Source organism: Neopelma chrysocephalum, unplaced genomic scaffold (assembly GCF_003984885.1).
Source record: "Neopelma chrysocephalum unplaced genomic scaffold, ASM398488v2 Primary Assembly neopelma1_24, whole genome shotgun sequence".
Taxonomy (NCBI): domain Eukaryota; kingdom Metazoa; phylum Chordata; class Aves; order Passeriformes; family Pipridae; genus Neopelma; species Neopelma chrysocephalum.
Genome location: NW_020897693.1, coordinates 4,895,728 through 4,915,946, shown reverse-complemented (window position 1 = coordinate 4,915,946; position 20,219 = coordinate 4,895,728). Strand labels below are relative to the sequence as shown.

Below are 20,219 nucleotides of genomic sequence, written 5' to 3'. Positions count from 1 at the left end.
ATCTGAACTTTCAGGTACCCACAAAAGTCAAAAAAATCATCACATAGAAGCATCAAAGAGGGACAGACATACTTCCTGACCCAGTATGAGAGGACTTCCACTTCTGCAGTTCCAGGTCATAGCTTTTCTTCACTACCACATTACATATTTAGTTTTGCAGATGGAAGCATGGTGAATTGATGAGAGTCCAAGACACATAAGGTGACTCACAAAAGTGTTGTTACAGTCTTATAATGTTTTCATTTTACTTCACTCCAAAAATTATGAGGAATTTTCACATAAACAGTAGAGTACTAAAACACTGTTTTAAAGGAGTGTGAAATACTCCAGTGTTTGGAAGAATCTGATTCTCATGTGCTCTTTACCAGTTCATTCTGTTCTCACTATGAATGCAGGATAATTCTGTCTCTACCACATGATCTTAAAGTGTTTTTCAAATGAACCCTCTGCCTCATTTCTGTGCAAGTCTCACTTAAATATTTAAATTGCACCTTTCCACTCAAGGTCTTTGTAAAAACTTTGCAGAAAACATTATATGTTGTAAGCCTGGTACCACATCTGACTGCAATTGTTTAATATCTTACCTTTTAGGTCCCTGTTTGCCATATATCATCTATCCAATGTTGAAGCATTTTTTTCCTTTACTACAAGTAGCCAATGCAGAATATACGGTTCACTCAAGACATAGAAAAAATATAGAGGTTTATGGGCATGAGGGGATGCTATTTTGACTGATTTACTGGGAAGTTCTAACACATCCATTCTTTACACGGCAGTGCCATTAGTTCTCTTAAATCAGCACAACTTGGCATTGCCACAATAAAGCATCAGTCCTGCCCTCCCTCAGCTGCTCATTCCCATCCCTGGGTCTCTCCCTCCCTTACACAGCAAAAGCATTCATGCAGACACGTGGCAAGGAGCTACAAAAAGAACTGATTACTTTTAACATGGATTAGTTCCCCAATTTAGTTCACTGTGTAGTCTCATGAATGCTTGTGTCAGCACAATGGGGGATGGTGCTAGGGCAGGAATGAGCAGAAAGGGCTGGGAAGGACCACTCCTTTCAGTGTCAGTGCCATAAAGCACTCAGGGAATTGGAACATCTGAGCAGAGCTGTTCAGATTAGAAATGATACGTCCAAAGGTAAAAAAAAAAAAAAAAAATCCCCTTTTTGTGACTACATAAAAATTAATCTAAATTGGACATAGTTCTTAGCATCAAAAATTTTTTATGCTCTGACATCAGAACTCATAATTTTGATCAACACTTGCACTGCAACTGTACCTCCCAGCCTACAAAACCTGCAGTTGCACCACATATTTTACTTAGTTCTGCTGTTGGTATTATGAGAAAAAAAGAGGCAAAAAAACCCCTAAAGCAAAAAAAAAAAAAACCAACAAAAAAAAACCAACCAAAAACAAAACAACACACTAATACGTGAAGGAACTATGAGGAAGACTTGGGGGAAAAAGTAGAATATAGCAGAGACAAATACAAGAGGTCAGCATTCCAAGTTTTTTAAAAAATAAATAAAGGAGAAAAAAAGAAGGAAGGAGGTATAGAAAGGTTACTGTTAGCACTATATTACTTGATTTTAAAAGCCATTGAAATCTTGACCTCCAACATGCATCTTAGCAAAAACATTTCCTCTAAATAGGTACAGTATACAGAGGATAACATTTTAAGTCAAAAATATTTATAAAATTGCTATTGCAGAAGAGAACTGTAGTGAGACATAAAGACTGAGAAAAATCGTCTGCAACTGTAACCTAAGGCAAAGAAAAGGAGAAATGAGCTCTTCATTCCACAAGATTTTAGCAAACTGCTACATTTTATTGATTAGTTAAGGACTCAAATTCTATGCGGACACCAAATACATAGAAAGCCTGACACTGAAGAAACTGGAAACAAGTCAGTCACTTGGACACAGAAAGTAAATAAACTGTGAAAATCACAAAATTGTAAAGGGAAACTCGTGACATGCCAGGAAAATTTAGAGATGGCTGTGGCATTTCTCTCTGTTATTCCCCCCACCTTTTATTCTCTGAAAATCTAAAACTAACAAAGAAGCCCAATGCAGGTTTACCGCAGGCTGAAGTTGTGATCTCCTAGAGTGGAAATGCAGAGAAACTTCCTATTCCTAGGAAAGAGGAAGACTAATATCAGGAGAAAGAGGTTGCCGAACAGAACTAAGTCTACATAATTTCCTCTATTGGTCTTAAGGATTACATGGAAAGAAACAAACAAAAAAAAAACTTTACTAACAAAGATAGTTTGAAAATAAAAAGACCTGGAAGAAAGTTACTCAAATTAGACAATTGGAATAACAACATTTTTTAAAAGGCTGCCTATTCTAATGATCATATAGGAACATAACCATATGATGAAGCCACAAAACAAAGAAAACATCCCTTTGTGCTGCTCAGAAAAGCATGGAAACCTTCCCAATGCACAAAACTTTCCATGCAAGGTGATCTGACTGCTGGCCCCTTTAGCTGCATACATAAAAAAACAATGGATTCTCAGTCACTTCCTTCATGTTTTCAGTGGTATTTTCTACAAAAGACTTCATAGTGTAAGAGTTGCAAAAACATTTTACTGGTTTGCTTTCCACAGTAAAAATCACAATCAGAAAAAGATGGAAGACACCTTAATCCCTGTTCTCTTTCATAGCACCCACCTATGTGACTGGTTCTAAAAGATACAGAATAAGCAATATTAGAGAAGTTGACTTATGAAGCCATAAGATTAAAACAAATATAAAGCAAATGTTTCCACAGGAACTGGACAAAATTTCACCAACTCTGCTGAAAAAAAAAAAATTGCAGTCCCTTACTGTAATGCCTGAAAGATGGAATAGCCGAGTAGTATCCAGTTCCATCTGTTACTAGACTTATCTTTTGAAACATGTATGTACACCAAACAGTCTGGCTGAGAATTCAGAAGACAACAACTGAATGTTGTCAGCTCATAAAAACACCTTGAAAATAGCTAACAAGTCTAGAATAAAGACTAAATTCAGGTAATTAAACAATATTAAAATTTACATAGGAAAAAAATGTAGTACATGATGATGGTAACTCCCCTTTCCTTCATTGAAGGAAACTGACAAGGCTTACAGGGCTAAAATACTTAACAAGGATAAACCAAAATATTTGATATGTCTCATGTATTGCATAACCTGCAGGAATTTCCCTAAATAAATGGCAAAATTACTGGACGTACACTCGCGAAACCGACCAGTGACCTGACGACACCTTAGCCTCCATTTTACAGTCCAGAATCGAAGGGCTAAAGAAGATTAAGGACAAAATTGTGATCTCCAGATCTCTCTTTGCTAATATCTACATCAGCTGTTTATTGGGCATACAGATTTAAGTCCTAATACTCATTGATTCCAAGAGTAGAACTTCATAACTTGCAGTTGAGCTGATACGAGCAGGCACCAAATACAGCACAAACTAAGCAGAGGCCACATGCAATGTCTGAGTGAGGCTGGACAAGTCAGACAAACTACTCTCAACTATCAGCAAAACCGGTTACTCTTCCATTATAAATGGCATTCCAGCGCTTTAGCCACCTTCACACAATTTTGATTTTTATTTCTTTTTACTTATGTAACATACAGTTGAAGAGAAACCTGTACAAAGGTCCCAGGTCATGTAGACAATGATCACTGTTTGGAATGCAGCCCCTAACCATAAATGATCCTGGCATACGGTCCAAAAAACACCCTAAAAATATGGGCTGCCAGACTCTTACAGCCAACCTAATTTATCAAAAATGTGCAGAAATTAAGATACTCAATCTTTCTAAGCCTTATATTCAAGGGTTTGGGGTTGGGGGGAGGGGAAAGTTGGGTTTGAGGTTGGGTGGTGGTGGTTGGGTTTTTTTTGTTTTCAGTGGTGTTCCTTGTTTGGAGTGGTTTTCTTTCAATGGGGTGGGAAGGTTTGTTGATTCGGTTGCTGCCTTTTTTTTCTTTATTCTTTTAACACACACAAAAAAATGCAGTGGGTTTTACAGACGAATCCTTCCAAAATTTGAAAATGCTACTATTCAAACGTTTAAAATATATTGACTTTTTAAGCTTCACACAAACACAGGAATACATCTATTCTGAATTAACCCTGACATTTTAACAAGTCTTGCCTGCAACTGTGTGCTATAATTCTAGTTTGTTAAAATCTAAGTTTATTCATGTGTTTGCCTATTAAAAAAAAAGATAGAAAAATAAAAACAAACATTTTTGGTTTAAGCTGTTGGTCACCATGTGCTTTTCCCCCAAAAAACTCCAGCCATAGCTAGCCATAAGGCAATACCCATATTAAGAACATACATCAATATTAAAGCAGTTACTGTAAAGTTGTTTACAGTTTTGAAGTGAAATGCAGAAGATATCATGATTTTCTGAGATAAAACACACACTGCTTTCAACACTAGCTGATTTACATTAGTGGCTAGGTAGCCACTAGGTAACTATTAGAAGTTACTAAATGTTAATCACAACAGAAAAAAAAAATATTAGAACAATACAGAATTTAGAGTCCCTTTCTTTAGAGGTTAAGCCTCAGGTAACACTAATTTTGAAAACTGTGTTTTAATATGTGGCACCAAAAAAACACTTCAGGTTATTTGCTGGAAAAGGTGGTATATCCAAACCGCTGGATAATTTTGGCAACTGGGGAAGATAATTTTCATACAGATCACCAAAATTTGATTACACATCTTTGAGAACCAACACTAGCCACAATATTCTTGAGAGAAGTAGGCTTGGAAAGTTTAAATAATTTTTCAATATTCGCTTCACAAATCCTCCTGAGTGCTGTAGCCGCAGTCACAACCAAACGGTTTGAGACTAAGCCAGTCCTTTCCTTTGTAACAGGCGAGTTCAGCTTGCAACACTATCAAAAATAAAAGAACTGTAAGCTAATTGCTGGCAAGTATGACGCAAGCGGTTTCCTAGGTAACAGCCCAAGTTGCTGAAGTGCCTGATCCAGCATTTCCTCATCTGTTTGCACTCACACCAGCAGTCTGACAATGTAGTCACTGCATCCTGTTTCACTCAGCAGCCAGAGAAACACACTGAGCTTAACCCTTGAGTAACATCTTTACAGTCAGCTCAGCTCATCTCAAAGTAACTTTTACAGCAAAGCTTTGTGCTGGCATTTTCATTTTCACACACCTCTGCAGCAGCTGTGTGCGCTGCTTTTCCTATTTTTAATTGAGAAGGAAAGCACGAGAAAGAAAATAATTAAAAAAAATAAAAAAATACATAATGTATCTTTTAATTTTCATTTGCACTACTGAAAGATTCTGCCACAAATTAAATTTAAAAATTTAGTCAGATCTCTACAGATTTTACGTAAAACATTAAATTATATTTAACTCAGATCTCAAATTTATAAATACAGAATTTTCCTGATTTAAACTATACGCAAAGTAAATTAGATAAAAACATCAAGAGTAACTCTTAAACTACTTCACATTGAATTCAAAAAAATGTATACTCATATAGAAGTATATAAGTAAGAAACATGTTTTCACAATGTATCACAAAACAGTTACTGTATTCACTAAGGAATACAAAAATCACATTTTGATCTAAAAAAAAACCTGTAGAGATCATGGGTCTCATCAGTGAGCTATCTTGCAGGGAAACTGCAGATTTTAGAGAAAAAATATTTAATAAAAACAAACAAATGCTGACCTATCTGACCATATATTGCACACACACAATACATAGATTATTTTACAGTTTATTTTTAAATGTGAATTTGAATTTGGTCATTTCGCGACATGAATAAACATGAAACAAACTATTTTCAGCACAGAGCTTTTATGTGCTGACATCGGTGCTTATCCGGTGCAAAAAACATAACTGCTTTTCTGTGCTCTTGGAATAGTTGTGGGCCACAAAGAAAGCAAGAAAGCAAGATAAAAGTAATTTTTTTTTCTTTTGGTAAAAAGTTCTGGGCAAAGCTCCACCAAGACAAAATGCACATGAAATTCACTGCTGAAAAAGTCACCCACTTTCACAGACTTTGCACCCAGCGCACTTTTAAATGGGAAATCCCCCTCAAGCATTCTGAAGCAGACAGATGACAGCCAGCCAGAACAACCTGTCACAGCAGCTTCCTGACCACTAAACAGAACGTGAGGGTGCATGGAGCAGGCAATGTTAGGGACTTTTCAGTATTCCTTTCTCAAAAGCTTCACTTGCTCAGGAGACCAGGTTCGCATCACACCACAACTGCTCTATGAGGAAATCTAAGACCTCCCGATTTTTCCAGTAACTGGCAGCCTCATTCTTTCAAATACATTGTGGTTTCTCCAGTTTCTTGGGAGTTTTCATGGTCAAATCTACTATCATAATTTAACCATATTCCAAAAAAATAAAATATCAAGTTTTAGGCCAAAAAGCCCAGGGGTACAGACAGTCTGAAATAAAACTCCAAACAACAGTATACAAGTATGCACTGGCAACTATACTTACATAGAAAATAAGAAACCGAAAAGTTTACACTATATAATCAATGCTCTGGCTTAGTCAACAATTAACTATTTGTTAGCATCTCAGAGACATTGCTCTCAAAATACAAATGTTTCCATCAGCAGGTTTTTCTACTCTATTAATATAGTTTTTCTCTGCATCACTTCTTAGTTTCTTCCCATGCACCTGCACTCCTCTTTGTTCTGATGTTGCAGTACCCACATAATATGTAAGAAGGTGGAAGAGAAGAAGCAAGAAATGCTTTCCTCACCCATAGACCCATTTTCCTCAACTGAATGGAAAGCCAGATAAGAAAAAAAAAAGTAAAGGAAGTAGTCTGGTATGTGTTATGGAAATTCCATAAAGAAATCAAGAACTTTCAGGGATGAACAGGTAGAAAACCTGGGATGACAAAAGGCATGTTGAGGAACCCAAATATCCCCGTAGGAGAGGGAAACAAACCAGCACAGACTAGCAAGACTATTGCTACAGGGTTATGCTGGGATACAAAAGATTCCCACCCTAACTCTATTTGCCAATGGATTAGGGAGTCCTGAGAAAAATCATGAGCCACATGATGGCTTTAGGTTATGGGATTCAAGTTTCAGACAAGTTTTCCAAAGCAAAAACATAAAATGGTTGCCGAGGATGACTTTGACAAAATGAGTTTTTAGACGCCTGGTTGAGAACCCAGTGGAAGAACATCCACATACAAGTTCTGTCAGAGGGCTAAAAAATACTTATATCTAAATATGAACAAAAGCACCAAAGGACTTAACCAATTGTTACAAAACAAGACCATTTTGCATAGAAGGTGAGCCTCTACAAGGGTTGGAAATCTATCCAAATACTAATGATTTAGTACTTTTGCAATACTCAGAATTGTTATCTGCCTTATAACAATCCACAGACTATGGAACCTACCATCACAATGTAGTTTTCTCCAGCTCTGTCTCCTGCTATACTCTGGGACACAAGAATTAAAATACAGCTCTGTCCACCAAGCTGGATAACCTCCCAAATGATGCACATGTTGAGACAGGTGTGGGGAACTCGCTGTTCTTTTTAACTTTGGCTTTTCTTGGCTTACCCCTCTTACTGAAATCTGCTGGGGTATCACGGCAGAACATGTAAAAGAGTGAATCAGAGCTAATGGGACGAAAAACAGACCTGGGACACAGCTGGGAATCTAACAGACATGCTGAACCAAAGTATTACTCAGAAATTAGAAATAAAGTTCAAAATTTCCTTGAAAAGAAAATAAAGTTCTGCAGAAGTCCAGTTAAATGTGCTTGCCTTGTGGACGTAAACAAAGTTCAAGGCATCAGGACAGAAAATATTGCTCTGTTTCTACTGACCCTGTTACAACCCAAGCTGTAATCAGAATGAAATACCTCAACTGAATTCAACATCAGTATTACAAAGATCAAGCAAAGATTACTTATATCCCTAAAACATTGCAGGAAGGCACATCAACAAATACAAATCCTCTAATTTTTTCCCTCAATTGTGAAGGGATCAAGTTGTTCAGTATTTATTTTTTGAGGCACAGCTATTGACATTAGTCAGTCAGCTACTCTTGCTACAACTACAGCACTGGAGTCAATACTACTCCCTCCTCACTTGCTTATGACAGGAGAGAGCCAGGCAAAACATAAACTTGACGGTTAAAGGTTTAGTCTTCTAAAAAAAAAAAAAAAAGGCACAAAAAACGAACCCCAAACCAACTAGAAAACCTTTGTCCCCTCCATCCAGGAAACAAACAAACACTGGATTGTTTTCAGCTTTGAAAGTACCAAAGACATACAGATTCTGATTGGGCAGCAAAGAATAAGCCCACATACTAAGAGCTCAGATCTCACAAATAAACTTGCAATTATGTTTACAGAGAATGAAGCAGATGAATGAGCACCTTGTATCTAACCTGCAGAACTAAAAGAACAAAATGAAAAACACAAATAACTTTAAAGTATCCTATACTATCAAGGTAAAGTCTGAATGACTATGTAAAAAATAAATGTATGTGCCTTCTTAAATGCAGCTAGTTATGTCTGATTTTTTAATAATGGACAGTTCATGTACTGAAGTAAGATATTCTAGAAATATTTTAATTCTGTAAATGCAAATAAATATTTAATTCTGTTATGTTAAAATCATATGTTACCACGTCTTCTAGAATTTTTTTCAAAAAATAATTTGATTGCTAGGTTTCCAAAAACGTAAAATATTTTGAGTCAACATTTTTATGTCTCTGCTGAAAGAGACACTTGTAATTTTGGACCAAGTTACGATACTGATCTTGTAACACATAGGAAGAGAAAGAACACACTGGTGTTAAAATTATCTCAAAATTAAGAAAAGATAAAGACAGAAAGATAGAGAAAAATGACACTTCAAAAAGGACAAGCAAATAAACAATTTACCACTGAACATTAATCTCCTGGAAAATTTTTTTTCTTGTTCTTTCAAGGCCCAAATAATTAAAAACAAAGATGTGCCTTCTAAAGGCACACCAACCCTCTCCATCACCAGACAGGTGAAAGGAACATAGCTCTAACAATGTATTTGAGACTGTTAACACTTGCTACTACAGAGCTAAAGTTATAAATTACACTAAACCCTGTGAATTTTTAAACAAGTAAGGACTATAATCTCAATCCTTAAACACTGCAAAACACATGTTCTTTTCCACTTGAAGGCTTAAGTACTCTACTGACTCTAGGGAGCTTCCTACTAGAATAAGTGTTAAGGCAAGCACAGAAGACTTACAAATCTTTAGCAATGAGATCTTAACAGCAAATAGTCTCTTAAAAGAAAAACTGCATAAGATTAAATATGCTTTTATAAATCCATCATTAAAGCTGTACTGACTTTTGCAGATGCCTGAAATGGCATCTTTATTACATAAAACACAGTCTAAATATTTCCTAAGGTTTAAGACACTTTCCTGAACAAGGAATCAATTTCATATTTACATGTATAGTACCAGCTTCCAAATCAATTTGTCTGGAAATTTTATCCCTGATGATATTAATAATGGGTCTTTTAACTATTTTTGATTTTTAGTCTTCATAAAAAATTCTTATCCTTCACACATACATTGAAATACTCTTTTCTTCATAAGACCTTTCTGCAGATGTCTCAGATATGACAGTCATTGTCTCAGAGGATTTAAAAACACAAGTCACACTTAAAAGCAATAGCCAGCATCTGCCTCTGCTCATCTACTCCCATTTTTTTATTTTAATCTCAACATCATAGAAGATCACTTGCAAACTTATCACTTGCAAACTTCTTTAAAATTCTTTGGCATCTAATGAACAGGCTGCCAGTTATGAAAAATAAATTAATTAAAAGCAATGACAAAAACAGACTGGTCATTAACAGAAAAGCTGTTCCAAACTCTTCTTTCTAAATCAAACTTGTTCAAGCAGAGACTGCAAATAGAAGGAAAAATGAGACTTTCGATATTACCAGAGCATGGAAACATTCTGCTGTGGTGAATAAAAAGTAGTAAGAAATGGTGATACAAATTCTAATTAATGCTTTCTACAACTACATAAAAATAATTTAACAGATATTTATAATCAAAATACTTTCAACTGTGCTTTACCATAACAGCAAAAAGCTGTTATTTACATCATGGTAATAACTCATTTTAACTGCAGAGAGACATACTACAGCTTTTTAATCATTGAAAAGATCCTAAGTAACATTTCACAGCTTTTTTACTATTTAAACAAAAAAAGAAAAAACTGGAAGATGCTTAAACATCCGTGTGCATAATCTATGGAAATTCTCCCATTGCAAGATCATTTGAAATTGGTTTGGTAAGCATATTTCAGTGGTCCCCAAAAGGATATTATGCTGCCCTAAAAATGCAGTTAGCTGAACAAGGACAGAAACAGGACACATAAAGGGTGGACAAGACAAGCTTGTTTGTGTTTTTTTTTTAGTTAAGATATGAAATATACTGCTCTATCCTATATTAATATATTAGGTAGAATCAAGCCCCTGTCATCATTAATGAGTTCATCACCCCAGTCTATAAGCAGCAATACATAGTAGGCACATCTGTGTTTCTGTGCCCTTTTGTATGGCCAATCTCAATGGAAACAGTCTAACTTGGATCAACATTCATCTTTCCCCGAGCAAAATAAAGTCTGTTTCTTGCAGATCCAACTAGCCAAGAGGAAAACTGTGCCTCTACTTCTTCCAATCTGAGCCAATTCCCTCAGGGCAGGCAGTGCCAGAGCAGATGGTGTTTCACAGGCACAGCAGGATCTAAACTTTTTCAGCCTGTTAATCACACCGTTAGGTTTGAACACAAATTTCCCTCCCCTGCTACCCACACATAAGAACACAAATGCTTGTATCTACATAAAACACAGTTTAAATTAAATGAAATTTAATTTCATGCTATGTAATGAGGATAATTCTAAGGGAGGGAGATGCAGTGGATACTATGGAATTGCAAGAGCAGATAATAAAGAGTTTGTGAGTATATTTACACACTACACTGTCTAGGTGGCAAATCAAATGAAATGAAGGCTACTGTGAACATTAATCAAAACAATAATCACTTCTTAAGACTTCTCTCAAAAACATTCCTTTTTTTTTTTCAAGTTAGCATCATTAAACTACACATATGACGCAGGGTTTTATTAACTACCAATGATGTTCTATGAATACAGAGATCAAACCCTGCCTCAGAAAAAGCTCACCAAAAGTCAGTTCATTTTCAATGTTGCAAGCCCAGCTAAGAGACTAACCCTGCCTGTAAAGCACATGCAGTGTGAGGCTCCTTGCCCACCACACAGCCCTCACACAAAAGATAAGGAGGTATCTGAGGATTACCGTTTAGCAGTCATCAAATGTTGAAAAACAGTAGATGTATCAGTAATTTCTCTGAAAGGATAGAAACTGTGCTGGAGAGCCAGAAAGTATTAGAAAAACTCACTGATACTTGTTCTTTAAAAACCCTCTACTTCTTATCCTGTATTAGTAACTTAGAGTATCCAGAAATTTAGAATTTTTCTAAGAGAATCTACCAGACAGAAGGAATAAAATGATATTCCTGAAGTGGCAAACAGGTGTCACACAACCATGTTTAAGGAGGAAAAGCAATAAATTTAAAAACGCTAAAAATACATTATGATTTAACCTGTAATATCAACTGAATTTATGGAAATTAAAAAGTCCCTAAATGTGAATACAGGCCTTTAATTTTAGGTCACATTGAAAAAAAAAAGTTGTGTCAAAGATGCAGATATGTAGCCTAGTGTAAGAATGTCCTTTTTAGCCTTATTTTAGCTCCAATCCTTTAAAGGGGGTTAATTAAACAAAAATGAAATGAAACATGACCAATAATGAAGGTTAAAGAGACACTGTAACCCATAGTGCCTAGGCAGGGAGTCACAGTTAAGCCGTTATTCTAATAAAACTGATGAAACTTCCCTCTGCTAACTCTAACTTCCACACACTTTCAGAAAGATTTATCCTGTATTATGAACTTTGCTGATAAAACCATACTGACAATAGACATAAACAAGCAGGTGTGACACAGTCTTGCTTTATCACCACCTATCAGAGGTACAGACAGAGTGAGGTTAGCACTGCTGATCATGAATGTTCTACATAACAGCACTGTTTTTCATAAATATTGAACAAACAAACAAACAGATATAAAAAATATACTTGCGTATCTGTGCCCTAGTCTGTCCCCCTCCCAGTAAATTTGCACTTTGTTTCAAAGGAACGTGCTACGTATAAAAGCTATGTATGAAAAACTAAGGATGGCCCAACACATAAAAACTTAATCCTGGTCACCAGCTGCCTGTATTTATATGAATTATGTCCTTTCCCAAAGCTGTATGATCCATTTTCAAATATAAAACTGCTCCACTTTGTTTCAGCAGTCATGTGTTGTTACGGCATCTCTAGTTCCTAGAACAGTTTGGTTTGTCACATTCACCAGCAAGGCCATTCACTTAACTGGCCTTCCTTAAGCACAGATCTCTCTGACCTATTTCTTTCACACTTCCCTTCCCCAAATGCCATCACCTGACAGTTTATTCCTAACCCTGTGAACTCTAATTTACTAACACCCATGGCTCCTGTCTATTTTGAAGGTTCTAGTACACTTTTACTGCCACTGGATCCTTAAAGTTATTGGTCCTTTTTATGCTTCACTAACAATCAATCATACATCACACAGTCTGCCCTGACCAACCTAAGCTCTAGCTTTAACCTTAAATTTTCATTTCTGCTATTGAGTTGCAGGAAAGTCCCTTTTTTGTTTTTCACCACTTAAACTTATTCTGTCAGGTCATTCCATCTTCTAAGCATTGTTTTCACCCATTATAAAGGACATGTTGAAATTCAACATTTCCTTTCGTTCCCCTTTATTCTCATCTTCAACTATTCTTTCAGCTTGCTCTCCACATAGTTTTATCCTGGAAAAATCAGTAAGATTCCAGCAAAATATTCTATGTCTGCAGCCTCCTGTGGTCTGTCCTCCCTCCTCATTGGCAGGCAGAAGTTTCTCAACTGTTTTTCTCAACAAGTTTTTGCATCAGCAATAGAACAGACTCCATCTCCCAGTTTCCCTACCTGTAATCCTTATCTTTGCACAAAAGTAAAAGACTTACTCTTTCCCATCTTCAGCAACAAGTATCATCTGATAGTTGCAGTTGGCTTTGTTCAGTGATTTGTTTGAAGGGTGGTAAAGCTACATGAAGTTTTCATTTTTAGGTATTGGAAAAGAAAAGCAGGAGGAAAAAGGCTTTTTTAAAAAATATAACTTTCCTATCAAACATCACCTAAGGCCTAGGTTTTACCAGAATCCCCACCCCACCTCCATTCTGGTATTCACTCATGGCATAAGACATTGTCATGGGGATTCCTAGAGTTCAGCTCACACTGCAGACTTGCCCTGTGTTGGGCCATTTTCCATAGGGTCCCTTCACTTCCCACTCTCCTGTTTTTCATAAAACTTGCTGCGATTTGGAACTTCTAAGGCCTCAGTATTCAATCAGTTCTGTTGGTCAAGTTCAACTATTAGGATAGTACTGTCAGGCATATACATGCTCAGACTTACATTGTGTCAGAAAATGAGTCTTTTTCTCAGGAAGATATACCCAACTCCTTGCAATTCTCTTACCTTTCATATTTAACCTCACAGAATATACTGTTTACAAACCTCAGCATGGAGGCTGTTCACTTTGTCATTCTAGATTCTTCTGGGAACCTTTTGTTCCTCATCTATGCAAGTTTCTTTTATAAATATAAAACATCTTCCTGGTCCAAGCTGAATATTAGTACTTTATACAATTTATTCTGCTAGTTTTCTTCAACACAGTCAATAATGCAGTTCTTAAAACCATCTCTCAAAGTGTCTTCCATTTCTTTCCTCCACCAAATTTCTCCAGCATTTGCACAGCAGTTGTCTTTGATCTCCTTCCTTTCTCCATTTACATTTTCTTTCCAGGAAAACACACCTGAAGAAACAGTCAACCTCCTTTGCTACACTGACAACTTACAGTCATGCTTCCCTGCTTTTAGTTGTGCAGAATATGAACTGCCACCAAGTCTTGAATATCTGAAAGCCAAGGTAAACTTAGCTAACAGAGTTCTTAACTGCACTCAGTTTCCCTAATATACTTTTTTTTGTCATTCTCTGTGAGCCACTGCACAATCCTTGGGGTCACTTTGCCACAGGATACCATCTTAAACTCTGACCTCTCTATGGGCAAACCATACTCAAATCATCCTTTCTTTGTGGTATAATACTTTAAGAATAAAACTATATAACCAATATAAAAAATGGAAAAAAAAAAAAGGAAAAAAGGATGCAACTCTTACCAAGAGTCTTCTCATTTCACATTTCATCCAGCACAAAATATTTAGTCAAGGTCAGAGAGAAACAATAGAATCCTACTCATCCAAAATACGGTTGCAGAGAGTTTTCCAAGCCTGTTGCTTTCACCATGTAATCCTTCCCTTTGCACATTCCTCACACTCAGCTGCATCCCATTGAAACTAATTACATTCACAGCTCAACACACATCGCTACCTTGATTTTCCCCATAAGACAAACCCGAGAGACATGAAGATTCTGTTAACAACAGAAACACATCTTGACATGCAGGTACAACTGTGGTAAGAGTCATTGTAGTCTGGAGGGGAAAACTTTAAATATCAAAGAGCTAGTTTGTCAAATACATAGCAAAAAGAATGACATTTTTTGTTATTGGCTGCAATTAACAGGTAAAGGCTGATGTTTTTAGGCTGCAAACAGTATCTGAATTTAACAATTATAAGACACTCTAAAATACACATTAACTGACAGCTTCTGCATTAGGAAGTTTATACCCTGAACACTTAGGGACAAAGTATAATTTGTTTCACAAATAGGAAACAGACACAGATGTAAATTTCCTAAGCAAATAAGGAACTGCATTAATTTCAAGTTACACAAATATTTTAGACTCTTGAAATCAAGTCCTTATCTTTCTAGGGTAATACATCAAAGGTACGAGATAGCCTGGAACAGAAACTGGGGAGAGGAAGCAGCCAATCCAACAACCTAAACACAAGACAATTCTTCCTGCAATTATCAGAGTGCAACATGAAGGCAGTCCTTGTCCATGAAATATCACAGCTTTCCTATGTGTTTTAACCTGATCAGGTAACCAGAAAATGTATCAGCTCTGTTTGCAGACTGTTTTGGACACTTATGTGTATTTAATTAGGAAGGCCTATTCTTTACTGAAGGAAAAATATGAATTCTAGAAATCACATATTCTTTCTGGACTCTGAGAAGCTCCTGTGTTTGATTTCCTACACATAGTTGTTTGCTCTCTCATGCAAGTTCACCATCAATTTAAAGGAAAAAAGTTTTACTATCATATTTTTCAGAACAGTATTTACAAGACCTGCAACACTGACAAGCATCTTTTAAATTCCCAGTTCTGATCTGGCTTTCAGGCAAAAAAGAAATTATGAAATAAAGTGCTAAATATGCAACAGCCAATGAAGATAAACCCTTTGATATGAGTAGCAATAGGTACAGCTAACAGATTAGCATCCCATTAACACATGCAATCAAAATATGACCTACACAAAATTTGAAATACCAATCAGTCCCGCAGTCTTACTGCAATTCCTCCCTAGGTCCAAGATGAACACTGAAGCAAGGATATAAAAGCCTGTTTACTCCTAAAATCACATGAATTTCTGTGAGCAGAAGTGTTAATATAGCAGACTTCAGAAAAGACATTTCAATTGCCTGACTTTTAGACTTAATTTGATTCATATTGTTTCCTTCTATGTGTATTTATATATTTGATAATGGTATTTAAGTATATGGACATAGAAATTTAAAGATATAATCTATTCAAGTTTCTTTTCTCCCACCTCAAACTACACTGTCAGACATGTACTGAAGAGAAGTTATACACAGCAGGAATTTGCAGACTTTGATGGCTAAAGTTAATATGGATGTTGATATATAAGGTAAGAATAAAGGTAAACTAATTTTATCAACCCTCCAGCATTACAGTTGCTGCACCTGTTGCAGAAAGCAATAATCTAAATATTTGTCATGAGGACTGCTCGAATTAGCAAACTTTTACAGGATCGTGCTTACAGGGCCTCTTTCCACTTCCTCCCCAGAAAACAGCAAAAGCTATATCCAATTTCTGTGTCCACACAGGACTGGTTGCACATACCTGTGTGTTCATATTCCATCCTGCCTCCCACTCGATGCACACAAACCCCTTAGAAAATAATTTATTAAAGGGAACCCCCCGAATCAACTAAATAAGTATTTTCTTGTGCATTTAACTAGACAGAGGGCCCACATAATTTAAGGTCAATACTAATACTCTCTATTTTCCTCAAAGAATAATTAAAATCTACACAAGACAAAATTTGTTCACAATGAGAACAACTAGCCATTGGATTAATCTCCCCAGGAAAGTGGTGGATTCTCCAGTTTTAAGATTTAGCTGGACAGGGTGCTGGGCCATCTTGTGTAGACAGTGCTTTTGCCAAGAAAGGTTGAACCAGATGATCCTTGGGGTCACCTTCTGACCTTGCTATTTATATTTGACATAAACCTCTACATACAAGAGGTTTGTAACAATCACACAAAATACATCTAGTAGAATCACAGTAATAACTCATTCATCAAAGTATCCCTGTCATGATGGACTTGCAGCATGTTCCTTGTACTGATCTTCCTAACAATGCTCATTAAACTCCCTCTGAAAATATTAATACTGGAAAAGAACCATTGTAATATTTTATAAAGATTTGCAAAACATGTAATCAGCCCTTAAAGACAACTCATACAATAAATTCTCTCTGAAAAGCACTAAGTGCATACATTCCTTCTGTTTCAAGGAAGCAATATAAAAACCTTGCACTGTTTATTCAAATAAAATCACACATTATGGGCTTAATTCTCCTTCCCCCTGCCCAAACACTTGATGTTTTATCATCTCTGCAATGTCTGATCTCTCTCCAAGTCAGACAGGAGATCAGAAGATTTAACCTGTGTTATCCTTGTAAAATTGCATATAAAATACAGCACAGAACAAGTACCTGTGAATCCCATTTAAACTGCACTTAACAAAGTACAAATATTTACTGTAAAGCATAATAGACTATTAGGAAAATGAAGACCTCCGTATCTCTTTGTTGTTCACATCTAGTGATAACAAAGATATCAAATTCTGGAAGTCTACCAAACAGTTCCATTTTATTATGAACATGTATGATTTAAGTACCGCCAATAAATTCTACATATTTAGTTATAGTTGACATTTATGATGTTACTTAAAGCATAATGAATGCCCTAACTTGAAATATGCACATGCCTTTAAGAAGGGAGTTGAACGTCAAAGGAAGCTTTTAGTAACATGCATATGAACAAATATCTTCTATCATCTAGAAAGGTTAATGAAATCACATTTTCTGAGATTTCTGTACTGCAGACTAATGTAACAGAAAAAGGGCGCATTTACTGTCTCGAAGGGAATAGAAAAAGTAAATTGTTATACAATATTCCCTACGTATCTTAACTGCTAGTACAATATTTTAATGTGTCTTTCATTGTATGCGTTAGATAGTCTACAACTTACTGAATGAGTTATTTCTGAAGCCTTTTACAGTATACTTGCATTTTGACCTTTTAATACTGCTGTATTAATTCTACTGTGCAAACAGGGGGAAAAATGCTCGAAAACTACTCCACCGTTCAAGATTCACCTCGCATTTCCTTAGACCTAATTCACAATCAATCGTAAGAAGTCCATTACGGAATACACGTCAAAGCAAAGTTAGAAAATTTCATTTAGCATCCATGAATTTCAGCCACGACAGTAATAGACAGGGGATTCTGCAGCAACAGTCACTTCCCAGAAACTGCTCACTTGCACGTTTATTAAATACACTCCCCTTATTCTGCCTCCTACACCGGGCTGATAATCCACTTGCAGCAGCCTCGGGCCAGTTCCAACACAACTAGATGTTCCTGCAGTTGACGTGCAAGTGCCCAAATAAAAACAAACTCCCCCACACGCACGGGGGTTTACGCTACAAAAAACAAGACTCATTGAAAAGTTTTCCGGGAGGTAGAAACCAACAGAGTTCCATTCAAGAAAACTGAGCGTTTCGGGCATCCCTCCAGACCCTACTGAACAGCTCTCTCTTCTGTAAAAAGAGGTTTCTTAAAACCCATCAACGCAAATCTAACGTTAACTTAGGTGGAGCGAGGAAGAGAGGGTGAGAGGGAGACAGAGGAACAAGCGACAGAGGAACAAGCGAGAGGCAGAAGGACAGCTGCCGCTCAAACAACGCCAACATTTGATAAATAATATCCCTCAAAACCTGGTCTTTCTTTAGCACTTGGCAATCATTTTGTCGGTAGAAAGCGGGAAGGACCAGAAGTGCCGAGCAGCTAGAAAGCTGTGGTTTCTTTCTCTCGTAAAATCTGCCAGAAGCGGAGGAGGTGGGGGGCTTTGGAAAAGAAATAATCACAATAACAAGGTAACTGATAGCTGAAGATGTTTGGTTTGAGGTTTTGTTCTAATCAATAAGAACTACTGTTTAATATTTAAGATCACATAAAAAGCGAGCGAGCCTTCTGTCCTACAGCAAACACATCATTATGATTTAGCTCCCACTCAGAAATAAAGGAGCATATCGATTGTACAGAACCGAGCGGAGAAACCCGCTAAGGGACTAACGTTTCCCTCCATTCCTCTAGCAGGAGTTTGCCAGGAAGCACACATCCAGCACAGACGCACACAGCGGTTAGGAAAAGCGAGTGGCGCTCATTCCTCGGAAAGTTTGTCTTTCAAGTTTCGGAGAAACCTACCTGCTCTCTGGAAATGCAAGGCAACGAGGGTCTCCTAAACATCTTGCAGCTGCCGTAGTAGCTGGCCGAAGTTTCCCCTAAGGACACGCAGCTAGATCTCCTCCTTGGTCTGATCACAGGCACTTTTTCCTCCACGCTGGGGAGCCGTGGGTGGCGATGATGCTGGTGGTGCGCTCCTCGGCTGTGAGCCGAGAAGATGCCGTGCTCCCCGCCACAGAGTGCCAGGAGGCAGCCTGCCACCCCGGCCGTGCCGGCCAGCAGCGGTCTGAGGGCTGGGGGGAGCGAGGGGAAGCTGGCGAGCGGCACCAACCACACCAGGCTGGAGAAGACCAAGACGAGGAGGCTCCAGCGCAACCTCAGAGAGCTCTGCAGCAGGGTCAGCGCTGTCACCGAGCCCAGCACTGTCAGGAGCCTTCCTAGGAACATCTGCGGCTCCTCTTCGTGCCCCTCCTCGGGCAGCAGCCACTGCAGCGCCACGAAGTCCCCCGAGTAGCAGCACACGGGCAGCGCCAGCAGCCACCAGCGGGGAGTGCCGCCGCCGAGCTCCCCGCGCCGGCCGCCGGCCAGGTAGCAGGTGAGGAAGAAGAAGGCACAGGCGATGCTGAAGAGGGGGCTGAGGCAGCGGGACAGGCACAGCAAGGCGTGCAGCGGCCGCGGGCTCTGCCAGCCGCTCCCGTCCTGCCGCTCCCGGACGCTGCCCTGGCCGGGAAAGGCCAGGAGCGAGAGGACAGCGGCGACCAGGACGCCCAGGGCGAGCCGAGCCCGGGAGGAGGAGGCGGTGGGGAAGAGCAGCAGGGAGAGGAGGCTCTTCGGGGGGTCCTGGCGCAGGGGGGTCGCGCAGCTCTTCACGTATCCGTTCCGCAGGCTTTCCGCGGGGGCCGCCCCGCCGCCGTCCGGCTGCGGGCAGGGCTGCGGGGCTCTGCCAGGGCCGTGGGGGGAGGCGGCCGCCGCGGCAGCTTCTCTCTCTTCCCTCATGGTGGTCGGGGACGCGGGAGGGGGGAGGTCGGGGGAGAGGCGCGGGTCGCGCTAGCTGTGTCCCGGCCGCGCCTCCCGCATCCCTTCTCAGGAGGAGGGCGCCGGGCTGAGCCGCCGCTCGTCCCCCACGGGCAGCGGCGTCCGCAGCATGGTGGGTGAGGACGGGGGAAAAAAAAAAAAAAAAAATAGAGAGAAAAGGTAAAAGTCTCTCTCGCCCGTCCGCGTTCCCCCAGCGGATCCGGCGGCGGGGACTCGCTGCCGCCTCCCAGCGCTCAGCGGCGGCAGCGGCCGCCGGCGCAGCCCCGGCGGGGGTGGGAGTCAGGCGGGAACAGCCCCCGCCCCCCTTTCTCCCCTCCCTCTCTGTCTCCC

At 38.9% G+C, this 20,219-nt stretch overlaps 1 protein-coding gene across 1 annotated transcript in view; it reads right to left on the bottom strand.

Moving 5' to 3' along the window:
- The window catches only part of PDE3B (phosphodiesterase 3B), an 87,086-nt gene extending 67,221 nt beyond the window's left edge, over positions 1-19,865 (bottom strand). Inside the window, exon 1 of the mRNA XM_027700887.1 lies at positions 18,876-19,865. Within this exon, the coding sequence (XP_027556688.1) occupies positions 18,876-19,850 (975 nt within the window). The 5' untranslated portion in view covers positions 19,851-19,865. The remainder of the gene's footprint in view (positions 1-18,875) is intronic.
- Positions 19,866-20,219: the final 354 nt, after the last annotated feature.